General features: G+C 42.2%; 1 protein-coding gene across 1 annotated transcript in view; it reads left to right on the top strand.

Moving 5' to 3' along the window:
- Positions 1-11,143: 11,143 nt before the first annotated feature.
- Positions 11,144-27,500, top strand: part of lrfn5a (leucine rich repeat and fibronectin type III domain containing 5a) — a gene marked incomplete at both ends in the record, with an annotated part of 29,861 nt that continues 13,504 nt past the window's right edge. The window contains 3 exons of the mRNA XM_080783025.1: positions 11,144-11,337; positions 18,693-18,821; positions 21,237-21,417. Of these exons, the coding sequence (XP_080639151.1) occupies positions 11,144-11,337; positions 18,693-18,821; positions 21,237-21,417 (504 nt within the window). The remainder of the gene's footprint in view (positions 11,338-18,692; positions 18,822-21,236; positions 21,418-27,500) is intronic.

The following is a 27,500-nucleotide window of genomic DNA, read 5'->3' as shown; positions in this document are numbered from 1 at the left end:
CTGGGGGAGCCCGGGTTCCAACTGGCAACCTTGCGGTTCCCATCCAGGCACTCTACCCCTGAGCCACCGCCGCCATTTGTACTCAAATAACATGCATGGCAAATGTCTAAATACTAAAACAAGGATTCATGTATATGGTTTTGGGTTATTATTTGGCCTCGGAACAGTATACATTATGAATATTAACATCAATAAGCCATATTTCTATTTTTGAGTGGTGCAACCACTCCTACAACCAGAAATGTCTGTGCACCTGTGTACCTGTGTGTATGAGCACGAGTGGTGTGCGCATGCGTGGAATTGGAACGACACGAGTATGTGACTTATTAATACCAGTAGGGGGCGCCAGAAACAGAGAGTATGCTGTGCCTGCTGCCTGCTAATGAGAGAGAGAGAGAGAGAGAGAGAGAGAGAGAGAGAGGAGGGGGGGAGAGAGGGGAGTTGCACCACTCGGTTCACACGTGTGTGATTTTTTTAAAGAAATGTGATTTTATTTAAAGAAAAAAACTAAATGAACAGTAGTAGTACTAAATGTACTAAAGAAACGTAATTACAAAGTGTGCACTTTGATGCCAATTATTTTGTACTTTTACTCAAGCACATTTTGAATTCTGGACTTTTACTTGTAACGGAGTATAGTTCTATAGAGTATTGGTAATTTTACTTAAGTCAAAACTTGTAGTACTTTTTCCCGCTGCACATAAATATGGTGCCTGAGAGTCATATGACCAATCACATGGAAGTAAAAGGAACATACGACCAATCACGTCGAACTAAAATAACAGCAGCTCCAATGAGATGTGTGCCTGTGCTGAGACTGAGAGCCAATCAGGTGGTCAGGTGCTGTCTCACATTCCTGGAGTTACGCACGTCATGAACAACCGTTGTATAAATGTGTTTCTCACAGAGGCTGAGTCAATAATTTAGTTTCTTAATTTTTTTTCACGTTATGTGGAAGCAGGGAATCGTAGCTTCAAATTGACATATTGGTCGTTCAGTTTGACCCACCAGTTTTGGAGATATGGCTTATAGAGTAAATGTCTTTCAGAGAAACAGCGAGTTGAGAAAACAGCCTTGAAAGGTTCACTTCTGTGTTCTCTAAGATTACACCTATAGCTACATGTGTAAGCATTGATTTCACATTTACATGCTCTAGTATGTGAAGAGTCTGCCTGTGATATTAACTCATTTTAGATTAAAAAAAAACAGTTGTTCTCCTCTCCTGAACACTTAGTCTTGCTGCCATGACTGTCTGTATCAAAAAGAGTCTTTTTACTTTACTTTTTTACTAATGTTTTGGCACTTTGGCGACCAGTGTGTGCAACATCTCCTCGTCTCTTGGATTTCCGCACTTTTACTTGTAACAGTATTTCTAAAGTAGAGTATTGATTATTTTACTTGTAACAGTATTTCTAAAGTAGAGTATTGATTATTTTACTTGTAACAGTATTTATAAAGTAGAGTATTGATTATTTTACTTGTAACAGTATTTATAAAGTAGAGTATTGATTATTTTACTTGTAACAGTATTTATAAAGTAGAGTATTGATTATTTTACTTGTAACAGTATTTCTAAAGTAGAGTATTGATTATTTTACTTGTAACAGTATTTCTAAAGTAGAGTATTGATTATTTTACTTGTAACAGTATTTCTAAAGTAGAGTATTGATTATTTTACTTGTAACAGTATTTCTAAAGTACAGTATTGATTATTTTATGTAACCCTGCCTGCAGGCCCCAACGATGCTTTTGGGAAACATTTATATTTTATCTAATTATTTATTTATTAAACAACGGAGAACACCACATGTGGAGCGACGCCTCTCTGCTCCGTTATTGGTCAGCGAAGTATACAAGTTGACTCCCACTTCCTATGCCAGATTTTCCAATGGGTTTCTCCAGGCTTTTCTTTTTGAGCCGAATGCGAAGGAAAATAAAAGCCTGTTTACCGAGGCCATTATAATCCTACCAATAGTCAGTGTTATCGTTGTTCCTCGTTTTCCTCTGAGGTTTTCTAACGAGGCTGTGAGGTCAACCACGTTACTGAGGCTTTCTACTTTCTACTCTTTACGCTTTCGCTTGCGTCTTGGAAGGTTCTTAGTCATCATGGCTGCCAGTTCCCACCTGATGTTGTGTGGGAGTCCGGTCTGCTCCAGTCCGTACTGAATAACCGCCATCTTGCAAAGCGTCTCGAGACTGGGACTGAGGTCCAAGATGTACAGGCTATCATTGTGTTTGTCTCCTTTACATCCTCCAAAGATGATGACACGATCTCCCACCATGCAACAGCAGCCGCCAGTCACCCTTAATGCGTCAGTCACATTGAGCTTAACCTGCTTCCAGGAGAATGTCTCCGGACTGAATTTCCACAGAAGATTAAAAATGACCTCATACCAGTTCTGACCACCAAATATGTACAGCTCTCCATTGTAGACAAAGGCTGAATGCCTCCCGCATCCTTCTGGAAGAAGCTGTGCAGAAGACGTGCTCTGCCAGAGGTTGGTCTCTGTGTCAAACACTCTGATGTTGTTGTAGGCGTCATGCCCATATCCACCAAATACAAACATCTTTGTCCCGATGATGGAGGCAGTATGACCTACTAAATTTTCCGGCCGAGTTCCTCCGGGTTGAATTAAAGTCCAGACCATCGTGGTGGTGTCCAGCTTGTAGATGTCATTAGTGAATACACCCAGCTTCTTCATTCCTCCATGGACATACATGTCCTTCCTCAAGACACAGGCCGAGTGGCCCCACCTCACCTCTGGAACGCTCCCAGAGACCTCAGCATTGAGCCATCTGTGGGTGTCGACGTCAAATCCATAAAGCATGTTGTTGCAAAGCTTTCCATTTATACACATTCCACCCCATATGTAGACAATATCTCCAATGAGCACAGCCGTGTGATTTCGGTGACTGAAGGGAACCTCAAGGGGGCGCTCTCCTCGTGTGGTTGTCACTGGGGGCAACGTCGTCCATCTCAGAGACACCGTATCGAAGACGCTCACATTGATTTGATATTGTACAGGTCTAGGATTCAGACGGGAACCTCCAAAGACGTACACTTTGTGTCCCACCGCTACATAACTACCATTCTTATGGATTTCTTCTGGGTCTACTCTCAGCTTGACTATAGAGGGAAACATCTGACAGACTGGGAGCTCACTGTTTGAAACCACACCGTTAACACCTTGCTCTGTAAGACAGACTGGGAGCTCACTGTTTGAAACCACACCGTTAACACCTTGCTCTGTAAGACAGACTGGGAGCTCACTGTTTGAAACCACACCGTTAACACCTTGCTCTGTAAGACAGACTGGGAGCTCACTGTTTGAAACCACACCGTTAACACCTTGCTCTGTAAGACAGACTGGGAGCTCACTGTTTGAAACCACACCGTTAACACCTTGCTCTGTAAGACAGACTGGGAGCTCACTGTTTGAAACCACACCGTTAACACCTTGCTCTGTAAGACGGACTGGGAGCTCACTGTTTGAAACCACACCGTTAACACCTTGCTCTGTAAGACAGCGTTACTGAACATTTATATTATAGGAGGAGAGGACAGTCTGTGATGTCAGTACTATGATGTCACCAGTAAGACGCGCAAACGCGGGAAGTGAACGCAGCTCGTACATATTTGGGTTTTGGACGTATAGCTGCTTTGGGGACTCCTTATATGGTTATATGGTTATTTTGTGCCCATATATGGGCACAAAAGCGGGACAGACACACACACAGACACACAGACAGATATGATCTGCTAGGTCTCATAGTAAGTGCTCACTGCGTTCACAATCAGTACTATGATTGCGAATTGTGTGTGTTTGTGGGGGGGGGGGGGGGGGGGTTATGCTAACAGCTAGCGGTAGAGATAGAGTTCATTTCTCTTCCAAAATAAGCGATGCCCGACTGGGTGTGTCTGATTTAATTCCAGGTAGTTATCAACCATAATATCTAGCGGTTAACACTGCGTGAAAAGAGGAGTTATAACGGGCAATTATGGCCACTGTATTTTGCCCGTAAACCTCAAGTCTAGCAGCATATACAGTTAATATACGGTAATATACGGGTTGTACAATACATATACAGTTAATATACGGTAATATACAGGTGTGATGGTACAATTCGGGAGTTTACCGGAGTTTGTTGGAAAGTTTAACGGGAGTTTCCTGAAACATACACATCCGTATCATTCTCTGCTTTTCGCGCAGCGTAAAGGTGCTTGGCCCGACATATAGCTCTGGTCCATAGCTCTAACTCTAAAGGTGCTTGGCCCGACATATAGCTCTGGTCCATAGCTCTAACTCTCAACTTCCGGGAACTCGCATGAATGCAGGCCAGCCTCTCGTCTTTAACGTAAATAAAGATAACGTTTTCGCTACTCACCAAAACAAAGGTTTGGTTGTGTCATTAGAAAGCCTACTTTCCAAAGTGGTTTCATTTAAACCTTCCATGTTGTTGACCCCCTAGAGGTCCATTTGGTTTCATTTATACCTTCCATGGTGTTGACCCCTAGAGGTCCATTTGGTTTCATTTATACCTTCCATGGTGTTGACCCCTAGAGGTCCATTTGGTTTCATTTATACCTTCCATGGTGTTGACCCCTAGAGGTCCATTTGGTTTCATTTATACCTTCCATGGTGTTGACTCCGTAGAGGTCCATTTGGTTTCATTTATACCTTCCATGTTGTTGACCCCGTAGAGGTCCATTTGGTTTCATTTATACCTTCCATGTTGTTGACTCCGTAGAGGTCCATTTGGTTTCATTTATACCTTCCATGTTGTTGACCCCTAGAGGTCCATTTGGTTTCATTTATACCTTCCATGTTGTTGACCCCTAGAGGTCCATTTGGTTTAACCCATTCTGACCTGAGATCAGATTCAACAGTTTTCTGAAAAAGCTATGTTTCTATATGTCAGTCGTTCTTCGATTTTTCAAAAAATAGCAGACCTACAAGCTCATAGCGCGCCACTCGGTGGCGCGCTATGAGCTTGTAGATCTGCTATTTTTAAATAGCTAAAGCATAACACAATGCTAACACCAAAAGGGGTTAATTTGACCTTCCATGGTGTCGACCCGTAGAGGTCCATTTGGTTTCATTGTACCTTCCATGGTGTTGACCCGTAGAGGTCCATTTGGTTTCATTGTACGCTGAACAGTACCTCTGGGAACATGCTATATGAGCGAGTCATGTCAGGACTCCTCCTGTGCTCTGTGTGAAAAGACAAGACTTTATCTCCTGTTAGAGAGAGAGAGAGAGAGAGCTGTCGTCGTCTGGGGAATAGCAGGTAGGAAGTCACGCTGTCAACACCGTGTGACAAGTTAACGTCTGTCTGGGGACCTGATGTCAGACCCAACGCACACACGCACACGGATGCACACACACGCACACACATGCATGGACGCGCACGCACACACATGCACATACAGTACAGTACAGTGCAGTGCAGTGCAGTGCAGTGAAAATCGACACTGAGCGAAGCCGAATTCAACCTCTTACGACTAAAGGTTGTTTTCAGGAGCTAAAGGCAAATAAACCTCCCTCAGACAGAGTCTACGGTGTCCCCTTATCATCCAGTGTCGCCTCAGGCTAGACGGTATATCGACTGTTCTTGTCTGTGTCTGGTGGAAAAACGTTGCTCTTGGAATAAATAACGTAGGGCGTTCATTTAGGAAAAGTTGAAAATGTGGAGGGTTTTCTGTCTGACGGAGACGATTTACTGTGTAGCAAAAATGTCCACGTCAGAAAGCCGATCTATACAAGCTCGTGTTGTGAGACTGTAGGACGTTGGGGTTTTTTTATGCTGCACGACAACGTTTATTAACCCATTCTGACCTGAGATCAGATTCATACGAGGTTTCCACTGGACACACACTGGTCTGATGAACCCATTCTGACCTGAGATCAGATTCTAAAAATGTCAGTCGTTCTTCGATTTTTCAAAAATAGCAGACCTACAAGCTCGTATCGCGCCACTCGGTGGCGCGATATGAGCTTGTAGATCTGCTATTCTTCAATAGCTAAAGCATAACATGATGCCAACACCAAAATGGGTGCCCGGTCAGAATGGGTTAAGTCACCGAAATGTACGCATCCTAATTTGGGTCAGGAACCCCCCCAAATATGAGGGACTGACAGACGGACAATGAATACAGAGACACCTCCCCGTCAATATCGCTGAGACAGTTTCTTTCTTTTGGGACCACAACGCATATATGACACGATTCTAAGATGAGCCCCATGTCATTCTCAATATAGAGAGACTAGTTCTTATATGAGGCCATTCTAATGTTATTCTCAATATAGAGAGACTAGTTCTTATTATATGAGGCGATTCTAATGTTATTCTCAATATAGGGAGACTAGTTCTTATATGATTCTAATTTAATTCTCAATATAGGGAGACTAGTTCTTATATGAGGCTATTCTAATGTTATTCTCAATATAGAGAGACTAGTTCTTATATGAGGCCATTCTAATGTTATTCTCAATATAGAGAGACTAGTTCTTATATGAGGCGATTCTAATGTTATTCTCAATATAGAGAGACTAGTTCTTATATGAGGCCATTCTAATGTTATTCTCAATATAGGGAGACTAGTTCTTATATGAGGCTATTCTAATGTTATTCTCAATATAGAGAGACTAGTTCTTATATGAGGCCATTCTAATGTTATTCTCAATATAGAGAGACTAGTTCTTATATGAGGCGATTCTAATGTTATTCTCAATATAGAGAGACTAGTTCTTATATGAGGCCATTCTAATGTTATTCTCAATATAGAGAGACTAGTTCTTATATGAGGCCATTCTAATGTTATTCTCAATGTAGAGAGACTAGTTCTTATATGAGGCCATTCTAATGTTATTCTCAATGTAGAGAGACTAGTTCTTATATGAGGCGATTCTAATGTTATTCTCAATATAGAGAGACTAGTTCTTATATGAGGCCATTCTAATGTTATTCTCAATGTAGAGAGACTAGTTCTTATATGAGGCCATTCTAATGTTATTCTCAATGTAGAGAGACTAGTTCTTATATGAGGCCATTCTAATGTTATTCTCAATGTAGAGAGACTAGTTCTTATATGAGGCCATTCTAATGTTATTCTCAATATAGAGAGACTAGTTCTTATATGAGGCCATTCTAATGTTATTCTCAATATAGAGAGACTAGTTCTTATATGAGGCGATTCTAATGTTATTCTCAATATAGAGAGACTAGTTCTTATATGAGGCCATTCTAATGTTATTCTCAATATAGAGAGACTAGTTCTTATATGAGGCCATTCTAATGTTATTCTCAATGTAGAGAGACTAGTTCTTATATGAGGCCATTCTAATGTTATTCTCAATGTAGAGAGACTAGTTCTTATATGAGGCCATTCTAATGTTATTCTCAATATAGAGAGACTAGTTCTTATATGAGGCCATTCTAATGTTATTCTCAATGTAGAGAGACTAGTTCTTATATGAGGCCATTCTAATGTTATTCTCAATGTAGAGAGACTAGTTCTTATATGAGGCCATTCTAATGTTATTCTCAATGTAGAGAGACTAGTTCTTATATGAGGCCATTCTAATGTTATTCTCAATATAGAGAGACTAGTTCTTATATGAGGCCATTCTAATGTTATTCTCAATATAGAGAGACTAGTTCTTATATGAGGCGATTCTAATGTTATTCTCAATATAGAGAGACTAGTTCTTATATGAGGCCATTCTAATGTTATTCTCAATATAGAGAGACTAGTTCTTATATGAGGCCATTCTAATGTTATTCTCAATATAGAGAGACTAGTTCTTATATGAGGCGATTCTAATGTTATTCTCAATATAGAGAGACTAGTTCTTATATGAGGCCATTCTAATGTTATTCTCAATATAGAGAGACTAGTTCTTATATGAGGCGATTCTAATGTTATTCTCAATATAGAGAGACTAGTTCTTATATGAGGCCATTCTAATGTTATTCTCAATATAGAGAGACTAGTTCTTATATGAGGCCATTCTAATGTTATTCTCAATATAGAGAGACTAGTTCTTATATGAGGCGATTCTAATGTTATTCTCAATATAGAGAGACTAGTTCTTATATGAGGCCATTCTAATGTTATTCTCAATATAGAGAGACTAGTTCTTATATGAGGCCATTCTAATGTTATTCTCAATATAGAGAGACTAGTTCTTATATGAGGCGATTCTAATGTTATTCTCAATATAGAGAGACTAGTTCTTATATGAGGCCATTCTAATGTTATTCTCAATATAGAGAGACTAGTTCTTATATGAGGCGATTCTAATGTTATTCTCAATATAGAGAGACTAGTTCTTATATGAGGCCATTCTAATGTTATTCTCAATATAGGGAGACTAGTTCTTATATGAGGCTATTCTAATGTTATTCTCAATATAGAGAGACTAGTTCTTATATGAGGCCATTCTAATGTTATTCTCAATATAGAGAGACTAGTTCTTATATGAGGCGATTCTAATGTTATTCTCAATATAGAGAGACTAGTTCTTATATGAGGCCATTCTAATGTTATTCTCAATATAGAGAGACTAGTTCTTATATGAGGCCATTCTAATGTTATTCTCAATGTAGAGAGACTAGTTCTTATATGAGGCCATTCTAATGTTATTCTCAATGTAGAGAGACTAGTTCTTATATGAGGCGATTCTAATGTTATTCTCAATATAGAGAGACTAGTTCTTATATGAGGCCATTCTAATGTTATTCTCAATGTAGAGAGACTAGTTCTTATATGAGGCCATTCTAATGTTATTCTCAATGTAGAGAGACTAGTTCTTATATGAGGCCATTCTAATGTTATTCTCAATGTAGAGAGACTAGTTCTTATATGAGGCCATTCTAATGTTATTCTCAATATAGAGAGACTAGTTCTTATATGAGGCCATTCTAATGTTATTCTCAATATAGAGAGACTAGTTCTTATATGAGGCGATTCTAATGTTATTCTCAATATAGAGAGACTAGTTCTTATATGAGGCCATTCTAATGTTATTCTCAATATAGAGAGACTAGTTCTTATATGAGGCCATTCTAATGTTATTCTCAATGTAGAGAGACTAGTTCTTATATGAGGCCATTCTAATGTTATTCTCAATGTAGAGAGACTAGTTCTTATATGAGGCGATTCTAATGTTATTCTCAATATAGAGAGACTAGTTCTTATATGAGGCCATTCTAATGTTATTCTCAATGTAGAGAGACTAGTTCTTATATGAGGCCATTCTAATGTTATTCTCAATGTAGAGAGACTAGTTCTTATATGAGGCCATTCTAATGTTATTCTCAATGTAGAGAGACTAGTTCTTATATGAGGCCATTCTAATGTTATTCTCAATATAGAGAGACTAGTTCTTATATGAGGCCATTCTAATGTTATTCTCAATATAGAGAGACTAGTTCTTATATGAGGCGATTCTAATGTTATTCTCAATATAGAGAGACTAGTTCTTATATGAGGCCATTCTAATGTTATTCTCAATATAGAGAGACTAGTTCTTATATGAGGCCATTCTAATGTTATTCTCAATATAGAGAGACTAGTTCTTATATGAGGCGATTCTAATGTTATTCTCAATATAGAGAGACTAGTTCTTATATGAGGCCATTCTAATGTTATTCTCAATATAGAGAGACTAGTTCTTATATGAGGCCATTCTAATGTTATTCTCAATATAGGGAGACTAGTTCTTATATGATTCTAATGTTATTCTCCATATAGAGACTAGTTCTTATATGATTCTAATGTTATTCTCCATATAGAGACTAGTTCTTATATGAGGCCATTCTAATGTTATTCTCAATATAGGGAGACTAGTTCTTATGAGGTGATTCTAAAGTTATTATCAATATAAGGAGACTAGTTCTTATATTATGAGGCGATTCTAATGTTATTCTCAATATAGAGAGTCTAGTTCTTATATGATTCTAATGTTATTCTCCATATAGGGAGTTCTTATATGAGGCCATTCTAATGTTATTCTCAATATAGAGAGACTATACCAGGCCATTCTAATGTTGTTCTTCATAGAGAAAACACTTCCTAACCTATAGGAGATGAACGAGGTACTCAATTTCCCTGCAGCCTCTAAATGTGTGGGAAGCAGCCTGTGAGGATAAATCTGTCTCTTCCTGTGCGTGTGTGTGCGTGTGTGTGCGTGTGTGTGTGTGTGTGCGTGTGTGTGTGTGAGTGTGTGTGCGTGTGCATGTGTGCGTGCGTGTGCGAGTGTGTGATCTGTGTAATCCTGTTTCTTCCATGTCCTTCAAACTCCCAACAAGGTTGGCATTAATGAGCAATTTCCTCTCCACCTCCAACTCATCTCTCTCTCTCTCTCTCTCTCTCTCTCTCTCTCTCTCTCTCTCTCTCTCTGAAGCCTTTCTTGACAACCAGATTGTGTGTGCGTGTGTGCGTGTCTCACGAGGCTCATGCACGAGAGTTGCTCAGTAAAAAGAGTGACTTTTCCTTACTTAATTCCTCACCAGTCATGTCAACACTGTGCGTGCGTGCATGCGTGTGTGTGTGTGTGCGTGCGTATGTGTGTGCGTGCATGCGTCTGCGCTCATTAGTCTGCAGTCACCCTCAAAGTCACGCTTCATCGCATGTGCCGTTTGGTTCCATGTCAACATTTAACCCATTCTGACCTGAGATCAGATTCTAGAAATGTCAGTCGCTATTTGATTTTTCAAAAAATAGCAGACCTACAAGCTCGTAGCGCGCCACCGATCTGCTATTTTTCAATAGCTAAAGCACGACATGGTTAAGGGTTTTTCTCTTCGTATTACGGACGGGGTCACATTAAATGTATCGCCATGTTCTGTTCCTGCTCATTGTAAATCGCTCTGGATTAAGAGCGTCTGGTAAATGCTTAAATTGTAAATTGTGTAGAGCCTACAGTGGGATCCTACTCGTTTGTTCCTCAATCTCAAAATGACATTTATCAGTACTGGTGGGTACCTCTGTTAGACACACCCACAGACACACCCCCAGATTGTTTCTTTGTAGGATAATTTCCTAATTTCCTAATAATTAACCCTCCCCCCTCCTCCGTCCATCAGGTGTGGTATCGCGGCGCTGCGTGGTGGCGTGCGGCGGCCGTCGTTCTAAACCATGGAGAGGTTCCTGCTGTGCGCCATGATGCTGGCCGTGGCCGTGGGTGGGCAGGTGTGCCCGAAGCGCTGCGTGTGCCAGATCCTGTCGCCCAACCTGGCAACGCTGTGCGCCAAGAAAGGCCTGCTGTTCGTCCCGCCCAACATCGACCGGCACACCGTGGAGCTGAGGCTGGCCGACAACTTCGTCACCAGGTGAGAACGACACGTGTAGACTTAACACACCGTGGAGCTGAGGCTGGCCGACAACTTCGTCACCAGGTGAGAACGACACACGTGTGCTTTGACTCCGGTGTTGTTTTCGTCGACTGAAACTTAAGACGGAAAATGTTCGTCGACTACCTATTTTTTCACTGACAAAAACAACTGGAAACTAAATGAAAACTAAGCTGCGATGACTAAAACTATAAGTATACTGACAATTTCGTAGACAAATACAAACTAGACTGAAATGTTAGGAAGAGACTAGTGGAGAAGAGATCCAGTATAAGTCATACATGTAGCTAGGTGTAATGTTAGAGACCACAGAAGACATGTAAATATGAAATAAATGCTTAAACATGTAGCTAGGTGTAATGTCAGAGACCACAGAAGACATGTAAATATGAAATAAATGCTTAAACATGTAGCTATAGGTGTAATGTTAGAGACCACAGAAGACATGTAAATATGAAATAAATGCTGAAACATGTAGCTAGGTGTAATGTTAAGAGACCACAGAAGACATGTAAATATGAAATAAATGCTGAAACATGTAGCTAGGTGTAATGTTAGAGACCACAGAAGACATGTAAATATGAAATAAATGCTGAAACATGTAGCTAGGTGTAATGTTAAGAGACCACAGAAGACATGTAAATATGGAATAAATGCTGAAACATGTAGCTAGGTGTAATGTTAAGAGACCACAGCAGACATGTAAATATGAAATAAATGCTGAAACATGTAGCTAGGTGTAATGTTAAGAGACCACAGAAGTGAACCTGTTGGCCTGTTTTCTCAACTCGCCTTTTCTCTGCAAGACATTATACTCTATAAGCCATGTCTCCAAAACCGGTGGGTCAAACTGAACAAAATTATGTCAATTTGAAGCTACGATTCCCTCCTTTCACATGATGAATAATAATCCAATGGCAGGCTCCCATTCACGGTGGGTCACATTACATAAAAAAAGGTACAGTGGCCATGACGTCCGCGTGTCTGATTCACTGTGAATTGTGCGATTGGAGAGAATAGTTTATTCTGTGGCTCGCGGCCATTAGACTGTCCCATCCACATTTCCCTGTACGGATGTGTGGAACCATTAGACTGTCACATCCACGTTTCCTATAGGGATGTGTGGAACCATTAGACTGTCCCATCCACGTTTCCCTGTACGGATGTGTGGAACCATTAGACTGTCACATCCACGTTTCCTATAGGGATGTGTGGAACCATTAGACTGTCCTGTTCACCTTTCCTATAGGGATGTGTGGAACCATTAGACTGTCCTGTTCACCTTTCCTATAGGGATGTGTGGAACCATTAGACTGTCACATCCACGTTTCCTATAGGGATGTGTGGAACCATTAGACTGTCACATCCACGTTTCCTATACGGATGTGTGGAACCATTAGACTGTCCTGTCCACGTTTCCTACGGATGTGTGGAACCATTAGACTGTCCCGTCCACTTTTCCCTGTACGGATGTGTGGAACCATTAGACTGTCCTGTCCACGTTTCCTATACGGATGTGTGGAACCATTAGACTGTCCTGTCCATGTTTCTTAGGGATGTGTGGAACCATTAGACTGTCCCGTCCACGTTTCCCTGTAAGGATGTGTGGAACCATTAGACTGTCACATCCACGTTTCCTATACGGATGTGTGGAACCATTAGACTGTCCTGTTCACGTTTCCCTGTAAGGATGTGTGGAACCATTAGACTGTCCCGTCCACGTTTCCTGTAAGGATGTGTGGAACCATTAGACTGTCCTGTCCACGTTTCCCACGGATGTGTGGAACCATTAGACTGTCCTGTCCACGTTTCCCACGGATGTGTGGAACCATTAGACTGTCCTGTCCACGTTTCCTACGGATGTGTGGAACCATTAGACTGTCCCGTCCACGTTTCCCTGTAAGGATGTGTGGAACCATTAGACTGTCCTGTCCATGTTTCTTAGGGATGTGTGGAACCATTAGACTGTCCTGTCCACGTTTCCTATAGGGATGTGTGGAACCATTAGACTGTCCCGTCCACGTTTCCTATACGGATGTGTGGAACCATTAGACTGTCCCGTCCACGTTTCCTATACGGATGTGTGGAACCATTAGACTGTCCTGTCCACGTTTCCTATACGGATGTGTGGAACCATTAGACTGTCCTGTCCACGTTTCCTATACGGATGTGTGGAACCATTAGACTGTCCCATCCACGTTTCCTATAGGGATGTGTGGAACCATTAGACTGTCCCGTCCACGTTTCCTATACGGATGTGTGGAACCATTAGACTGTCCTGTCCACGTTTCCTATACGGATGTGTGGAACCATTAGACTGTCCTGTCCATGTTTCTTAGGGATGTGTGGAACCATTAGACTGTCCCGTCCACGTTTCCCTGTAAGGATGTGTGGAACCATTAGACTGTCCTGTCCACGTTTCCTATAGGATGTGTGGAACCATTAGACTGTCCTGTCCACGTTTCCCTGTAAGGATGTGTGGAACCATTAGACTGTCCTGTCCACGTTTCCTATAGGATGTGTGGAACCATTAGACTGTCCTGTCCATGTTTCTTAGGGATGTGTGGAACCATTAGACTGTCCCGTCCACGTTTCCCTGTAAGGATGTGTGGAACCATTAGACTGTCCTGTCCACGTTTCCTATAGGATGTGTGGAACCATTAGACTGTCCCGTCCACGTTTCCCTGTAAGGATGTGTGGAACCATTAGACTGTCCTGTCCACGTTTCCTATAGGATGTGTGGAACCATTAGACTGTCCCATCCACGTTTCCTATAGGGATGCGTGGAACCATTAGACTGTCCCGTCCACGTTTCCTATACGGATGTGTGGAACCATTACACTGTCCTGTCCACGTTTCCTTTACGGATGTGTGGAACCATTAGACTGTCCTGTCCATGTTTCTTAGGGATGTGTGGAACCATTAGACTGTCCCGTCCACGTTTCCCTGTAAGGATGTGTGGAACCATTAGACTGTCCTGTCCACGTTTCCTATAGGATGTGTGGAACCATTAGACTGTCCTGTCCACGTTTCCCTGTATGGATGTGTGGAACCATTAGACTGTCCTGTCCACGTTTCCCTGCTACGGATGTGTGGAACGGACCGTCTAGTCTGAGATGACACGGATAACGTGGACTCTGTTTGAGTGAGATTTATTTTTTTTGCCTTTTAGCTATACTGGAAACCACCTTCGTATTACGGACGGGGTCACTAGTGCTAAGCTGTTGAATTCGGCTTCGTTCAGCATCAATCTCTCTGTCTGTCTCTCTCTTAACTGTGCTGCGTCCGCACGTGCGTGCGTGCGTGCGTGCGTGCGTGCGTGCGGTCTGACATCAGGTCCCCAGACAGACGTTAACCTGTCACACGGTGTTGACAGCGTGACTTCCTACCTGCTATTCCCCAGACGACGACAGCTCTCTCTCTCTAACAGGAGATAAAGTCTTGTCTTTTCACACAGAGCACAGGAGGAGTTCCTGACATGACTCGCTCATATATAGCCTGGAAACAAGACCAAAACAGAAAAACATGGGCAGATTGGTCTGGCACTTCCTCAGATTGATTTCCATTCTGCTGGGGTGTTTCCTTGCAGAAAGACACACCCCTCGGGCTGTATTTGGGGTTTTTGCTCCACTGTTTGTGTTGACATTTTCCTCTGTTTATGTTGACATTCATCCCTGGAAGGCACATTTTATTTCTTTTTTTCCCCCGTTCTGTGAGGAGAGGGGGGGGGGGGGGGGGGGGGGGAGCACAGCCAGAGCTCTGAAATTGATCCTGTTGAACTCCAAAGGGCTTGTGCACTGAGCTGATTGATTTATGTATTGATTGATTGATTGATTGGGGCGTACAAAGTAGGGCTGTCAGAACGAATTTCATAATATGAAAGAAATTTGAATATTAAAAAATATATATATATTCGAAAGCTAAAATTGCCATTCGAATGGAGCTTTTATAATTTATTAATTCTATTTCATATTTTTATTTTGTTTTATGTTATTTTATCCGCTCACTAAATGTATTGAGTAACGCATCTACCGCTGTGAAATCTCCCCGGCCGCTTCCACTGCATGTGAAAAGGTGCACGCCGGTCACGTCGCAGAAGAGGTCATTGATTGGCTAAAGTAGGGCCAGTTTCAGGGTAAGCCAATCAGAGACAGTCTACAGGGTGGGCGGGCTTACTGGCAGTAGCACATTTAATCACAGACACACAAACCCTTGTAACACATACATAGATACTAGTATACTACGCAGACAGAAATCGCCGGTAGAACGAAAATCATAATACAGTCTCACGACGCAACTTTATTGCACATCTGTGCTTGCCTTTCATCCACGCTTCTATAGCCTTTTAAATCTCATTTCCCATCCACGGGCACAAGCAAAGTGATATCAGCATCTTCCACCCGATCTGTGGTATTGTTTCTGACGAGGGTAGCAACTAGTTAGCATGGGAGCTATCGTTAGAAGCCAAGGAGTCCTCCTTAATAACACACTCGATGCTGCGTTTACACGGGCAGACACAGACGAATGCTAATATCATTTGGAGCAGGCCGAGCAGCTACTGTACACGTCTGTTTGCATCAACATGTTGCTGGCTTCACAATGAATGATAGATTTTATCGTTGCCTCTGCCCGTGTTTAATGGTCAGGATTTCACTGTCCACAGCATGCAGGCCTGTCAAAACTATGCACTTCCCAAAACTCACAAGACATGCCAGCCACGTGTATTATTATAGGCTAAATATGAGCTAAAATAAACAATGTAAATATTCGAATATTTTCGAAAATTACAAATAATTAAGCAATGAAATTCGAATTGGATTATAGAGGTGAACTGACAGCCCTAGTACAAAGTGATCAAAACTGTTCTGTTCTGGGCTCATTAGTGCTCGCTCTAATCCATACATGGGGCAACTGGCGGCCCGCGGGCCACACGGGGCCCCCACCTTCACCTATAATGTGGCCCTCAGATTAATTTCGGGATACTGATATGTTATTGGTTTCAGCTGTTTACAATTACAAATATGCAAACGTGACCCGCTTTAAATACTTACAGTCTAAATTAGTAGCTTGCTGAGTGGTATTACAAATAATGTTATTGCCTAGAGCTCTCTGCTGTCTGTCTGGGTACGACTGCTGCTCTGAGTCCTAGAGCTCTCTGCTGTCTGGGTACGACTGCTGCTCTGAGTCCTAGAGCTCTCTGCTGTCTGGGTACGACTGCTGCTCTGAGTCCTAGAGCTCTCTGCTGTCTGTCTGGGTACGACTGCTGCTCTGAGTCCTAGAGCTCTCTGCTGTCTGGGTACGACTGCTGCTCTGAGTCCTAGAGCTCTCTGCTGTCTGGGTACGACTGCTGCTCTGAGTCCTAGAGCTCTCTGCTGTCTGTCTGGGTACGACTGCTGCTCTGAGTCCTAGAGCTCTCTGCTGTCTGTCTGGGTACGACTGCTGCTCTGAGTCCTAGAGCTCTCTGCTGTCTGTCTGGGTACGACTGCTGCTCTGAGTCCTAGAGCTCTCTGCTCTCTGTCTGGGTACGACTGCTGCTCTGAGTCCTAGAGCTCTCTGCTGTCTGTCTGGGTACGACTGCTGCTCTGAGTCCTAGAGCTCTCTGCTGTCTGTCTGGGTACGACTGCTGCTCTGAGTCCTAGAGCTCTCTGCTCTCTGTCTGGGTACGACTGCTGCTCTGAGTCCTAGAGCTCTCTGCTGTCTGTCTGGGTACGACTGCTGCTCTGAGTCCTAGAGCTCTCTGCTGTCTGTCTGGGTACGACTGCTGCTCTGAGTCCTAGAGCTCTCTGCTGTCTGTCTGGGTAGCACACCAGTGCTTTCAGGGCGCATTTCCGAACGCACCCTGAGTCACTCTACTCTAGCTTGGTCTCCACTTCATATTGGATTCACGTTCGCCGCAAATAGCCGGTAATTGCAGACGTGTATGTGAGCTTGTAGTGAGAATGTTTCCCCCAGAATGGGGATGCCAGGTTAATTCAGTAAAACATTTAAATAGAATCCCTCGCACAAAATTCCCTATAGACTGTTTAAAACTGTTAATTAAAAAAAAAGAAAGTAGACAGATGTCTTCATTTCGGCTTCATAGACACATTTACATTCTGCAGACACACATTACTGTCCGCTCTGTAATGAAAATGTTGCTTTTTAAGCACAAAATAACGTGTGCCAATTAAGTGTCATTAATATAAGCATTCATAAAAGCAAGTCTGTCACACTGATTTGCACAGTGCTGGTCAGCAGACACAGACTGCGGGCCCACTTCCCACAATGCACTGCGAACAGAATCCAATCTTCCTCGTCCAAAAGAGGATATAAGAGACGGAACACATTCTGTACGCATGCAGTACTTTTTTGGAGTACGAGGCTATGTTTGATTTTCAAACCAGATCCTATTTTAACCCATTTTGACCTGAGATCAGATTCATACGAGGTTTCCACTGGACACACACTGGTCTGATGAACCCATTCTGACCTGAGATCAGATTCTAAAAATGTCAGTTGTTCTTTTTGTTGTTCGATTTTTCAAAAATAGCAGACCTACAAGCTCGTAGCGCGCCACTCGGTGGCGCGCTATGAGCTTGTAGATCTGCTATTTTTCAATAGCTAAAGCATAACATAATGCTAACACCAAAACGGGTTCCCGTTCAGAATGGGTTAAATGCACTGGATGAAAGTGGTTACATTTTGTAACCATGCATTATTCAGAGATTGACCTACTTTTTATTTTTTTTCCATAGCAAACACATTTTGAAATAAAATAACGAGTTTGTTTTTTTGAATATCACATCAAAGCACTTTAAACTACTTTTATGTGTATACCCGCGCCACCTCCCCACACACATCTCTGTGCTGTGTGCTATACTGACTCACCTGCCAGTGAGGAGCCCCCACCAGTCTGTCTGTCTGTCTGTCTGTCTGTCTGTCTGTCTGTCTGTCTGTCTGTGTCCTCCTTGTCAACCCATGCATTCCTCCATTTATACTTGAGACCGATTAAAAAAAAGAAGAAAAACAAATGTTCAGTTTTCTGAAAACCCTTTGTCTGCCAGTGGGTGCTCAACCTTTCTCATGTCAAGGACCCCCAGAATGATCTGTAATTGCCCGCGGACCCCCATCTGAAAATATGTTGTTCCAGGGACCCCCCAGAATCAAGCAAAGACTTTGAGTTAAAAAACGAGTTAACTTTGAAAGAATAATGTATTCAAAGACTTGCGGCAACATTTCAAAGAAAATAGCAATATCTACAAGCACTACGAGCTTGTAGATCTGCTGTTAAAGGGGTTTCCTGTAGAAAATATCTAACCTGTCTGTCTGTCTGTCTGTCTGTCTGTCCTCCTCAGTATAAAGAGAAAGGACTTTGCCAACATGACGCGGCTGGTGGACCTGACGTTGTCCAGAAACACCATCTCCTACATCACCCCCCACGCCTTCGCCGATCTGGAGAACCTCCGAGCGCTGCACCTAAACAGGTACCCGTCTGTCTGTCTGTCTGTCTGTCTGTCTGTCTGTCTGTCTGTCTGTCTGTCTGTCTGTCTGTCTGTCTGTCTGTCTGTCTGCCTGTCTGCCTGTCTGTCTGTCTGTCTGTCTGTCTGTCTGTCTGTCTGTCTGCACTTCACAACCATTACAATCAGAACTCCCAATCTTCCGCCGTAGTCTGAAAACCCACCTCTTCAGACTCCATCTTGGCCCGTAGCACTTGCCCTAGCCTCGACGACCTCACAGTCGTATGTCAAGGTCAAGGTAAACTTTATTGTCCACAAGGGAAATTTGTCTTGGGCTTTTTCACCCCAGCTATACAGCCACACATAAAACATCAATGACAACAAAAATACATTACATTCTATTTTATCCCACGATTTTGTAACCCATTTTTCACCCCTGTGTGTCAATCATCTAATGTGATCCTGGGCTCTACACACCCTCCACCAACCTAGTCCCCATATATGGGGGACAAGGGGAGAGCAACGGACTTGAACTCATGCTTCCTTCATGTCTGAGTGTCCAAGTTGCTCCTTTTACACCTGACAGGGGGGAGTTTCCCTGGTTGGACGTAGCGCGTGGAAGGAACACGTTATTCCAACCAGTTCCTTTCCCCTCCACCAGGCGCAAAAATACATCACAGAGGAAGACACACAATTGCACACATGATGTGGATAATCAGGCCTCACGTAGTCACCGCTGTTTCAGAGCCTCGTTCAGCATCTTAGTTGATGCTGGTACAAACGATGCAAATTATCAACTTATGTGACTTAGATAGCATTTTATGTAGACATAGCACTCTATGGTATATGCATTGCATATAGTTCCATCATTATATAAGATATTCCACTGTTCTTAGCTTATGTATGATTCATGATGACTATATTTTTTATGTACATTGCCATGTTTTCTTTTAGTTCTTGCTTAATTTAAATCACTCTGGATTAAGAGCGTCTGCTAAATGCCTAACATTGTAAATTCATCATAAAAGGCAACAACGCAGGTTCACAAACTAAAAACTAAACTACTGAAAATAATGTTGAACAAAATATAGGAAATTAACCGACCGAACGTACTTGACAAAAGGGAGATTGATATACAGTAGTGGTTGGCCAAACCACTAAACACACAGAGGGGAGGACAGTCCACATATCTACCTAAGAATCAACCAAACAAAGCCCCATCCCCCCAGCACCCCCCTTTCAATCTAGTCACTTGGTACGGTCCATGGTCCTCTGTGTATAAAAGCTAGCTCCGCCCTCTTCCTCATCTTTTGCCAATCCAGGAACAACAAGGAAGCAACAATGCTGCAGGAAACCCAGACAAATGGAGGAGGCATTTGAATACAACAACTTGGTCTTAAACCATGTAGGAGTGAGGTCGATTGTTGATATATATTGTAGATGGCAACAAGGATCCCAATTAGCTGCAATTTGCAACTCTAGATTTATTTTTATAATGGAATGAAAGTAGAGTTCACTCCAACACTTTGGGGGTTTTGGTCCAAGCTTGGATAAACAACATGGTAAAGTGTCTCCTCTGATAACTCTTCCAATTATTTGTTTTTGTATTGACCTCCTAAAACATGGATGTTTTGTATGAATCACCTCAATCTGAACTCGGTATACAAACTATAAAAAAAAGACCCAAACTTGACCCAAATGGGTCCATTTGGTGCCATGTTGTGTTACACTCTCAGACTTACAGACCCATAAGGGTCCATTTGGTTCCATGTGTTACACTCTCAGAGTTACAGACCCATAAGGGTCCATTTGGTGCCATGTTGTGTTACACTCTCAGAGTTACAGACCCATAAGGGTCCATTTGGTGCCATGTTGTGTTACACTCAGAGTTACAGACCCATACGGGTCCATTTGGTTCCATGTGTTACACTCTCAGAGTTACAGACCCATGAGGGTCCATTTGGTTCCATGTGTTACACTCTTAGAGTTACAGACCCATAAGGGTCCATTTGGTTCCATGTGTTACACTCTCAGAGTTACAGACCTGTAAGGGTCCATTTGGTTCCATGTGTTACACTCTTAGAGTTACAGACCCATAAGGGTCCATTTGGTTCCATGTGTTACACTCTCAGAGTTACAGACCCATAAGGGTCCATTTGGTTCCATGTGTTACACTCTCAGAGTTACAGACCCATAAGGGTCCATTTGGTTCCATTTGTAACCCCCTTAAGGAACCCAGACGTTCCCTGAACCACACTTTGAGAACCTCTAATGCAGCCTCATTTTTTCCATGGCAGTATATTTATAAATGTTATCTCTCTCTCTCTCTCTCTCTCTCTCTCTCTCTCTCTCTCTCTCTCTCTCTCTCTCTCTCTCTCTCTCCCTCCCTCCCTCCCTCTCTCCCTGTGTCTCTGGGTGTCTCTCTCCCGTGGTGCGGTGCAGTAACCGCCTGACGAGGATCTCCAACGACACGTTCAGCGGGATGTCCAAACTGCACCACCTGATCCTCAACAACAACCAGCTGGTTCTGATCCACACCGGAGCCTTCAACGACCTGCTGGCGCTGGAGGAGCTGGACCTGAGCTACAACAACCTGGACTCCATCCCCTGGGAGGCAATACAGGTCAGTGTTTAGAGCTATAGACCCCCTGGGAGGCAATACAGGTCAGTGTTTAGATCTATAGACCCCCTGGGAGGCAATACAGGTCAGTGTTTAGAGCTATAGACCCTACCTGAGCTACAGCAACCTGGACTCCATCCCCTGGGAGGCAATACAGGTCAGTGTTTAGAGCTATAGACCCTACCTGAGCTACAACAACCTGGACTTCATCCCCTGGGAGGCCATATACAGTAGTCCTGTGACGAACAGTCAAAAAGTGCTTTCGTTTTCGAGATACCCCTACCGGAGGTAGGACCAAACACAACATAGTTTCTCCTCATCTCTAAGGTCTCCCAGACATGACATGGATTCTTGTATAAAAATATTTTACTGCGAAAGTGGTGAAATTGATATTTAAAGTTATACACCTCAAAGTAAAAATACAGCCTGTCCGTCTGGGGATTAAGGCATATAAACTCATGTAGAGTCACAATGGAAGCTCTGAGAGGTTTACAAAATAATAATGTCTATGTGAATGTAAATATGAGATATAGACATTTGAACACATACCTACAATAGGCGGAAATGTAAATCTATGTAGAGTGTCTTCTTTACTTTGTAGTGACTCTGACATGGATTGTCATAGCAACACATATGAGGGCTTCAATGGAAGGTGTGGTTCTGCTGAATCGAGCAATACCAATTGTGTAACTGTAGCTTGAATACTCATGGAGTTATGGCACTAAACGCATATGGTTTTCCAAATGGGAGGAAATAAAGCAGTCCTAAATTAAATCTACAGTATCAAACAGATTAGTTTTATTTTGACTTCACTTGTGCAAGGGTGGGGAAATGATAACAAATTCACTTGAGTAGAAGTCCCTAAAATATATGAAATGAGAATATAATATAAACAAATTTTAAATATTTGCAGCTTCAACAATAGTAGGCTACAGAGAGAACTGCAGCCCTGCAATAGAACTACCTAACTATTATTTAGCACGCCTGGATGAGGGAAACCAAGCTCAATGCTCAATGTTATCCTCATACCAGCAAGTCATTCATTCATGTAGCTCCACCAGCTCCACCACATCTGCATTGTATTGCTCTATGGCTTTCTTCATAAACCGACAGGTAAATCATTGCAAATATTTTGGAATATGAAAAGATTGGAATAATGGCAAATCAAGTAGCTATCTGACCTAGCTTTAAGTTCCATTTAGTGTAACATACTAACATATATATACGTTATATGATGACTAAAAGTAAGACTAAACATATTGACAATTTCGTCAACAAATAAAAACTAGACTAAAATGTTAGGAATTAAGGGACTAGTGGACAAGAGATCCAGTATAAATAAAAGACAAGACATTTTACACTTGGTTTGAGCTTGTAGATCGGCTATGTTCAGCTAAATTGTCTAATATATTGAGGGTATGCACGTGACAGCATCATCAAACCAGTAAGCTATGCAGGAACGCCTACTGAGTGCCAAATAATTACTTTCTGTCCTCGACAGCCCATCCATCCACACAGAAAAGTCCAATATGATTGCATTAACACATTGAGTACGCCAACGTGCATCAAAATAAAGGCCCCTATAGTGCCAGAGTAGTCTGATCGCTTTTACTCTGAAAGCCATGAACCGGAAATACTTTCTTAAAAAAATTGACTTGACAAAGTGAGCTCATAATCCCCGATCATCTTAATATATTTATATAAACTCCAAAAAGCGTTCATATTTTGCGGGAGAGACGGATGAGGAGCAGAAATGCAGCGCCAGCATATCGATCCATTCATCACCACGGAGAGCGCCCTGGATCAGGAGATACGAGTCATTCTTTCCGCCGCGCTAACATGGGAGTCAATGACAAGCTAATATTTGCACAGAGCGTTAGCATACGGCAAGCGAAAAGCGAAATGCCAAAAAAAAAAATAGGAATAATTCTGAATATTATTATCTCGCCCCGCGTCGTTTGGACGTCGCTAGGACGTCCACAGACGTCTAAGGTATTACTCGTTTCTGATCCTTATGACGTTTCCAGACGTATTTTGTACAGAATGTGTTAAACGACGTTAAACTCACTTTTCCACTCAATTTGCCACTAGATTTTCCACTCGATTTGCCATTCACTAGATGCATACCGCATAACGCAGACCCTCTATTCACCATAATGACATGTAAAACGGAGAACGTAGGCTTATAATACAACGAGTCAATTACGGCTATTTTCCATCAGAGTCCTTCCACTGTTATCTCTGTCTGTGTAGCCGACGGTATATGAACTGATAGACCCTATCGGACCGCATCACGTCTAGACAATGAAGATGTTCTTCGATTGATTGTGTGCCCCTGAAGGGGTGAGGAAATCCTATCAAATGGGAGCCCGCCTGATGCATACCAAATTGGCCCCCGTGTGTCTCCTCGAAATGAAAAGATCGAGAATGAATAAGTAATTTTCCAAAAGTACAATGATGACAATATACAATGATATCTGGGCCCATCGGAAAGCGAACTGGTTAACCCATTCTGGGCGGGAACCCCCGTTTCAAGAATTATGTTATGCTTTAGCTATTGAAAAATAGCAGATCTACAAGCTCGTAGCGCGCCACTCGGTGGCGCGCTACGAGCTTGTAGATCTGCTATTTTTTGAAAAATCGTGGCGCAAATCATTGAATGTATATTTCAGAGCTTACATTTTTAACTAAAAGTTTTGCTTCTGGGGGATCCCTCCCTGGAACTACATATTTTGAGATGGGGGTCCGTGGCCCAATAGAGATCATTCTGGGGGTCCTTGACATGAAAAAGGTTGAGCACCACTGACATAGAAACATGGGTTTTTTAGAAAAATGTTAGGATTTAGAAGCCTTTTTTTTTTTTTAATCGAACTCAGTCCAAAATGGTTTAAACCATTAAGATCTGAAGCGGACTCTGCAAAATCTGGAAATGCTAAATAACATTTCAGTAAACTTTTATGTTTCTGTGTGTCAGTTGGTGCTCAAATCATGTCAAGGACCCTCGCTATTATTATATAATTATTTGGCCGTGGACCCCCATTTCAGAATGATAATGTTGTACCAGGGACAATTTACAGTTTTTACAATTTAGGCATTTAGCAGACGCTCTTAATCCAGAGCGACTTACATTAAGCAAGAACAAAAAAAAGCATGGGAATACATCACATAAAAAGCATTTATCATGAAACATGCGTAAGCTAAGAAAGTAACAGTGGAATATGTATATAATTAAACTATACATATATACTATATTATGCTGGGGACCCCCAGACCCCCAGAAGCAAACACTTGAGCAAAACACGTTTTCATGTATAGAGATGTAGAAGATTTGCACACATTTTCGCGATTTTTCTAAAACAGTAGATCATGCCGCGCTATACGAACTTGTATATCCAGTGCTATAATTATGTTTGAATGGCCAAAAAGTGTCAAATAATGCTTTTAATAATAATAATAATGCTTAAATTTAAAATTACACAGATGCGATCTCGGTCTCAACGACTTAACCCATTCTAGACGGGAACCCCTTTTGCTGTTATAGCATTACGTTGTGCTTTAGCTATTGAAAAAATAGCAGATCTACAAGCTCGTAGCGCGCCACCGAGTGGCGCGCTACGAGCTTGTAGGTCTGCTGTTTTTGAAAAATCGAAGAGCGACTGACCATAGAAGACATTTTTTTAGAATCTGATCTCAGGTCAGAATGGAAAACTGTCAGGATGTAGAAGGACATTTTTTAGAATCTGATCTCAGGTCAGAATGGAAAACTGTCAGGATGTAGAAGACATTTTCTAGAATCTGATCTCAGGTCAGAATGGAAAACTGTCAGGATGTATAGAAGACATTTTTTAGAATCTGATCTCAGGTCAGAATGGAAAACTGTCAGGATGTAGAAGACATTTTTTAGAATCTGATCTCAGGTCAGAATGGAAAACTGTCAGGATGTAGAAGACATTTTTTTAGAATCTGATCTCAGGTCAGAATGGAAAACTGTCAGGATGTATAGAAGACATTTTTTAGAATCTGATCTCAGGTCAGAATGGGTTAATAGAGAAAACAGCGGTCAGCGGCTTCAGGATGGAAACACAAAGGCACTCGCTCGGCGAGACGAGACGGCCTCGCCCGGCGAGATCGACCACGGAGCAGATTATACGCGCCGAACGTTCCGTGAAACACATTGTCCTCGTCGTCTTTTAAAAAGTGGGGGAAAAAGAAAGTATAATCTTTTGAGTGTAGTTAATATCATTGACCTCATCTCCGGGGTCAGCCCAGCTGCCTCACTTCACTTACTTAACCCATTCTGACCTGAGATCAGATTCTAAAAAAAATGTCTTCTACATCCCGACAGTCTTCTGAAAAAGATATGTTTCTATGTGTCAGTCGTTCTTTCGATTTTTTCTAAAATAGCAGACCTACATAATTATTCTATATCCCGACAGTTTTCTAAAAAAGCTATGCTTCTATGTCAGTCGTTCTTTCGATTTTTCAAAAATAGCAGACCTATACAAGCTCGTAGCGCGCCACTCGGTGGCGCGCTACGAGCTTGTAGATCTGCTATTTTTTCAATAGCTAAAGCATAACATAATGCTATAACGCCAAAAAGGGGTTCCCGCCCAGAATGGTTTAATCTCAGCGCTGCCATTGTTCCAGTTCAGAGGCTCGGAGTACGGAGCTGTCAGCAGGAGGACAGGTGCTTGGAAATAGGCTTTTGTTTTCTCTCCCCGAGACGCCACACGGTGTCTGAACTGCCAGACCACCCCCCCACACCGTGGAGTGGTCTGACAGCTCAGACAATGTTGGCGGTGTGGGGGAGGGGGGGTGGCAGCTCCAGTCTACAGTGTTTGTTTTCGTCGACTAAAAATAATCGACGAAAAATGTTCGTCGACTACCTTTTTCCACTGGCGAAAACTACATGGAAACTACATGAAAACGAAGTTATGATGACTAAAACTGAGAGTAAATATATAGGTACAGTATAAGTCATTTTACACTTGGTTGCATGCTGAAAATAGCAGCTCTACAAGCTCACAACGTGTCGCGCTGCGACGCGTTGTGAGCTTGTAAATCTGCTATTTTAAGCAAATGTAAAATGAGCCATTACGAGTATGACGCCGTCAAGGCCCACCAAAATACATTTTGTTCCACTTAATCAACTGTAGATTTTAGTCGACGTAAAACCGTATGACATTTAGTCGACTAAAACCCTAACGCTAAGACACTAAGACAAATTAAAACTATTCAAGAGACTGTGGGCTGTATTTTGCGTGTCTTAACCCATTCTGACCTGAGATCAGATTCATACGAGGTTTCCCACTGGACACACACTGGTCTGATTAACCCATTCTGACCTGAGATCAGATTCTAAAAATGTCAGTCGTTCTTCGATTTTTCAAAAATAGCAGACCTACAAGCTCGTAGCGCGCCACTCGGTGGCGCGCTATGAGCTTGTAGATCTGCTATTTTTCAATAGCTAAAGCATGACATGATGATAACACCAAAATGGGTTCCCGGTCAGAATGGGTTAAGAACCAGGTCTTAGTCCCTAACTTGAGTAAACTAAAGACCTGGAGGCGTGATCAATGCCATTTGGTTATTCTGAGTGGCCAAAGAGCATTGATCACGCCCCCAGGTCTTTAGTTTACTCAAGTTAGGGAATAAGACCTGGTACTTAAGACACGCAAAATACAGCCCTCTGACTAAAAAACTAAAATCAAAATCATAATTTGCTGCCATAAACAACACTGCGTGTGATTGGCTGCTGCTGTCTCCGGTTCACTGAACCTGTACTGCTGTGTAGCGCTGGTAGTGATTTGTGGTTTAGTCCATTCTGACCTGAGATCAGATTCATACGAGGTTTACACTGGACACACACTGGTCTGATTTACCCATTCTGACCTGAGATCAGATTCTAAAAATGTCAGTCGTTCTTCGATTTTTCAAAAATAGCAGACCTACAAGCTCGTAGCGCGCCACTCGGTGGCGCGCTACGAGCTTGTAGGTCTTCTTTTTTTCAATAGCTAAAGCATAACATGATGCTAGCACCACAAGGGGTTCCCGTCCAAAATGGGTTAACAAATTAACTGCTCCTG

This window comes from Protomyctophum bolini (assembly GCF_963924005.1).
Source record: "Protomyctophum bolini genome assembly, chromosome: 15".
Taxonomy (NCBI): domain Eukaryota; kingdom Metazoa; phylum Chordata; class Actinopteri; order Myctophiformes; family Myctophidae; genus Protomyctophum; species Protomyctophum bolini.
The sequence above is the reverse complement of the archived record's forward strand: the minus strand, read 5'-3'. Positions and strand labels throughout refer to the sequence as shown.